Source organism: Zingiber officinale, chromosome 3B, assembly GCF_018446385.1.
Source record: "Zingiber officinale cultivar Zhangliang chromosome 3B, Zo_v1.1, whole genome shotgun sequence".
NCBI lineage: Eukaryota > Viridiplantae > Streptophyta > Magnoliopsida > Zingiberales > Zingiberaceae > Zingiber > Zingiber officinale.
The window spans coordinates 23579940-23585411 of NC_055991.1; the positions used below are offsets into that span (position 1 = coordinate 23579940).

Genomic DNA, 5472 nt, shown 5'->3' on the forward strand with positions numbered 1-5472 from the left:
ATTAAATGAATGTAGATTCAATGTGTAAATTCATTAATCCGATTTATTAGCATTAATGAGATGTTAATGATGTATATGTTTTATGTGGATGGACCTTATGGGATGAGTTTTGTATATAAAGGAAGAAATTCATTGATTAGAGCATAATCTTGATTGAAGCTTCAGCTTCTTGCTCTCTTCCCCATAGAGAAGGACTATGAATTACCGACCATTCATATAAAAGATTATTCTATGCTGGTAAGAACTTTGACGATAATAAGATTAATAGCTAATGCAATGAATTTAAGTGAGATTATTCGTTATCGTTGTTTTTGTTTTCTATCTATTGTATTCTTATAATGATAATGATAACTAGATCTTAGATGTATTAGATGGATTGATTTCCATTTATCATAGATTAAATTAAGGGATTTGTCGAGTCATTAGTGAAGTTTCTAGACTTATTTTTCTATATTTATGATCTTATTTATAAATGGTTAACATTAATGCAATCCGTTTTTTGTTATCACAATCCATAAAATTCCCATTAAGGAAAAACAGTAAATACTACCAAAATTTGTCAATCCCTAAACACTAGCTCCAAGTTTGCTATAATCTATGAATTCAGAGCTCAGCGTATCAATATTAATTAAATGCCTCAACTTCTCCCTATTCTTTTATCTTCCCCGTCGTGGAGATTTATCAGACAAATTTTTGCATCGGTATGTACACAAACTCGGTATGAAGGAGAGGGATTGCTCTTCTTCTCTTGCAATAGAGGACAGCATACCAAGTTAAAGGGAAACCATCTGCAGGAAAAAAAAAACCTGGCGTTGTTCCATGGCCCGGCCACCTAGTACTTAATCTGCTGCTAGCCCTTTTCCACGAGGCATTTTCGTTGTTGAGGCATCTTCAACATCCTTCATCTGATAATAATGCGGAGCAATTTCTATCAGCCACTCCGGTTTCAATTCTGTGACCTGTCGCATGTATTCTTTCGTTGTGAGTACAAGTTCATGGTAAATGACCCAGCGTGGTAGAACCTCTGCGAGACCAGAGCTTGGATGAATATGCACCGTTTGAGGTTTTTTTACTGTTCTGTACGCACCAGTCTTTTGCAGTTTTGCTGAATGGTGGAAGAATCCTGAAGTTATGGCCTTCTTCACTGCATCTAGGTCACTCAAGTTTGAAGTTGGTTCAATCTCAACCCTTTCTAAGAGACCTTCCAATTGATCTCTGATATCCCTTGCCCGCTTCATACTACGGACCTGAATATAGTTCTCGTAGCACCACTGGGTTGAGTAGTTAGTTTCCTTCCAAGTATTGTAAACATTAAGCAAGGCAATATGATCCCCGACATTCCCAGTATGAAAATTCATCCTCGCATTATCGGCATGCACTTGTTTGTTCTTCGGACGATAAAATATTGAATTACCAATAGAAAGCATTGAGGCAATAGTTATAGCCTCTTCAGAGCACTTATACTTCTCTGAAGCAACGATCATTTTCGACAGCATGGGATCCAGTGGAAATTCTGCCATCCTTCTTCCAATCTTTGTCAATTCACCGAGGCTGTTTAATGCATTAAGAGCATAAAGTTGTCCGAGGGCCTCTAGCAATGCCTCTGAGGGTGGAGGATCCATGAAGTCAAAATTTACCAAATCATTGACGCCTAGACTTTTCAGTGTCAGTACGACATTTGCAAGGTTTGTTCTTTGAATTTCTGGTACAGCATTATCATCCAGATCATGCTGAAAATTATATTCAGTGTAAAGACGGAAACACATTCCGGGTCCTGTACGTCCAGATCTTCCAGCCCTTTGCATCGCTGATGCTTTTGAGATTGGATTTATTAACAATGACTCCATACCAGTTCGTGGGTTGTATGATTTTATTTTACAAAATCCAGGATCCACGACATACTTTATGCCATCAATTGTAAGGGACGTTTCGGCAATGTTAGTAGCCAACACAACTTTACGAGCACCATCTGGAGTAGGTTCAAATATTTTTGCCTGGAGCTCAGTAGGAAGGTTTGCATAAATGGGGCATATTATTAGTTCTGCTATCTTTGTACCAAAACCCCTTGTCCTGTACTCAAGTATTTCATCAATCGTTTCAATTTCCTCCTGGCCTGTAAGGAATACAAGAATATCCCCAGGGGGTTGAGTCACATGTATCTGAAGAACTGTGACAATGGCAGCATCTATATAATCAGCTTCTGGTGCTATTGTGAAATTTATTGTAACAGGAAATCGTCTCCCTGGTATCTTGAAAATTGGGGCAGAATCAAAGTAATCACTGAATTTTTTAGCATCCAGTGTTGCACTTGATATAAGAAGCTTAAGATCTTTGCGGAAACGAGTTACATCTTTTACCAATCCAAACAAGATGTCTGTTGACAGAGTTCGCTCATGCCCCTCATCAACCATTATAACACTGTAGCTAGCCAAGTCAGGTTCACTAAGGAATTCCCTGAGCAACATTCCATCAGTCATATATTTGAGAATAGTCTTTTCCGAAGAACAATCTTCAAATCGAATTGAATATCCAACCTCATGCCCAAGTTTGACCCCCATCTCCTGAGAAACCCTTGCAGCCACACTCATGGCTGCAACACGCCGTGGCTGAGTACAACCAACCAATCCACGTTTGGTATATCCAGCCTCATGTAAATACTGTGGTATTTGAGTTGTTTTACCTGAACCTGTTTCTCCAACAATGACCATGACCTGATGGTCATGAATAGCTTGGAGCAATTCATCCCTATAAGGGTGAATTGGCAGAGTCTTTCTCTCTTCTTGAAGTTTTTGCAATGCATTCTTTGTGGTTGAATCATCAGGTTTCTCAGAAGACATTTCATCTTCCAAATTGACTCCGTCCATAATGGACTCCTTGATGAAGCCAATACCATCTTCGAAGACGAACTCATAGTCAGCAGAAGCTTGCTTGTTCCTCGAACCAGATTTTAAAGTTGCCTTCCCACTTTGACAGTTTTCCCATGCTTCCTGTTCAGCAAAAGGGACCATCTTATCTCCAGCACCAGGATCTCTGTATCTATGGATAGCTGCGGCAAATCTTCTCCCTTGATTTACACCTCCTTCTTGGTCATATGCCTCAGGCATCCTATACTCTTTGATGTCATCCACATCCTCTATGTGCTCTGATGCGAGTTCGTAAATTTTTTCTTTGTACCAGAGTTGTCTTTCTTCTGCTTCAGTTAGTTTAACATCCTCAAATATATATCCATGATCAACAATCTCATCCTTGAGTTCCAAGAGCTTCTGGTCCCTCCTTTTCTGTAAATATACTTGCCTCGAAACTTTCCTTAATTTCAAAGTATTATTATCCTCAAGAGCCTTTGACCTCCGAATATGCTCCTCTTTCTCCTCCTCCGTCAATTTTGGCTTCATTAACTTTCGTGTCCCAGCTGCATCTCGTTCTCTGATATTCCTCTCTAATTGTGCTCTTTCTTCTTGGTCTCGCCTCCTCTCTTCTTCTGAATCATTATCATCTTCATCGATTTTTGATGTCTGGTTTTGAACATGTTGGTCATGTCCCTTGTGTATTATATCCTCGTTATCTTCATCGTCACCAATCTTCCTCTTCTTTCTAAAATGCTTTTGACGAGAATCCGACTTTCCCTCAGAAGATACAGCAGCTGGTGTTATCGTCCCTGTGTCGTCATCGTCGTCCAGAAGTTTGTACGCCCTTTGCTTCTTTGCATATTGACCCCTCTGATAGTTACTAGGACCAGCTTGGTTATGTGGAACCTTTGCGTACATATCCTCAGCAAACGAACGGGTTTCTATTGATGAAGAAAAGCCAATCTCCACAAGCTTACGCACAAGATCAGCAGGTGAAGATGACTCCTTGGACAATCTAATAACATATTGTACAACAACACTTTTGGAGTAACCCATCAGAGACATTAGCTTGTCTGAGACCCGGGTCCTCAAATAGCTTTCATCTGCCATCTTCCTCTGCTTCTCCAGGCGAAAAATCTAACTGAGAAATCAACAATGGGTTCCCGTTAAGGATCGGGAGGACGTGGATCTACGTTTGCAACTGGGAGTAGAGTTAGGGCGACGAGCAGCCTGTAGTGATCGCGAAGGTGCGTCGACGACGGAAGCCCTACGGCTTTACAGGACCGGAGAGGAAAGGTGAACGAAGTGATGCAGACAGATGGAAGAGGAGTTAGCGTGGTGGTGATGTGGGAAGGAAGGGACGAGGTCCCGCTCTTTCACCGGAGCAAAGAAAAGGAAAGGGAGACGGGAAGGGGTAGTGGATCAGTAGGGTTGTCGGGGAACGACGGTTCGCGCCGACGATGAGCAGGCGCCGGAAGGAACACGGTTGGGATCGGAGACAAAGATCCCGGCGTCGAGGTGAGGCTGAACCTCCGTGTTATCCTGTTCGACGGACGCCCTTCTCTATACCTGACGGCTGCCGAATACGGAATGAGATTAGGACGAACAGCCAAATAAATAGGCATGTCTAAACCCTAGAATTAATAATAAAAAAAAGGAAAGAAACGTCGGCGATTTATCAAAAGTATATCTTCGATATTGTATTTATCAAAAAAAAAAAAAAAAAAAAAAAAAAAAAAAAAAAAAAAAAACGTATAATAATTTTGTATTTATCAAAGGGCGCAGTTAAGTCATGTAGAATTTTTATTTTAACTCTCTAGCCAACCTCCCCTTTTTCGTAGTAATTTTTCAGGCATCCAAACCACATTTTGAATTATTTTGATTTAAAAATAATAGTGCGATCATTTTTCTCCCTCCGTTTGTCAACTCGTGCATGCCTGGATGTTCTTCGTAAGTCTCCGACTACGGCTCCAATATTGTGGCGAAATCGTCCCCCTAGTGAAACCCTACGTAATGTCTTCGTACCTTGATCAAGCGGCATCTAACATTTAGACCTAAAAATCCAGTGTTTGCGAGGCTCAGGTGTAGAGTTTTAGGGTTTTCGTCAATAATATTCTTTCATAATGGCGCAAAGAAGGAGATCGGGTGTATCGTCCTCTCCACTTCAATTATCTGTAAAGGTATCATCTTTCTAAACTCAGTCAATCTAAAACTCTGTGATTTTGAAAAGCTCAACAAGAATGATTTTTAAATTTTTAAATTTTCAAAATTTAGGGTTCAGTGAAAGTTGGACAGAAACTACATTGGAACAGTATCTTAAGTCACTTTAAAAGTTTTTTCAAGCATCCATAAAGAAAGGAAGACATCATGGATCTGTGATTTTACATGATCGACATATAGCAGTGATCAAACAGTTACACTTTAGCTTTTTTTTTTTGGACATACAAGATATGCAGTATATCTATGGTATTTTTGTCACGCCCCTAAAGGAGTCTCTGCTAGACAAAAATCCAGCAGCATCTCCCCTGTACGGGTGACAATATGAAGCGTCACTACAAACAAAATATACATCAGCCACATGCGGCTGGAATATTTATATACACGACCACGCAGTTATAATAACAGC

The 5472-nt window shown here is 40.2% G+C and overlaps 1 protein-coding gene across 1 annotated transcript; it reads right to left on the bottom strand.

The window, feature by feature from the left end:
• Positions 1-480: 480 nt before the first annotated feature.
• LOC122056195 (pre-mRNA-splicing factor ATP-dependent RNA helicase DEAH1-like) lies at positions 481-4440 on the bottom strand. The gene has a single exon (XM_042618029.1). The coding sequence runs from the start codon at positions 3954-3956 to the stop codon at positions 840-842; it is 3117 nt and encodes a 1038-aa protein (XP_042473963.1). The 5' UTR covers positions 3957-4440; the 3' UTR covers positions 481-839.
• Between the last annotated feature and the right edge of the window lie 1032 nt (positions 4441-5472).

Excerpts from the sequence above, each read along its gene's own strand:
- LOC122056195 (XM_042618029.1), bottom strand. The coding sequence starts at position 3,956 with ATGGCAGATGAAAGCTATTTGAGGACCCGGGTCTCAGACAAGCTAATG.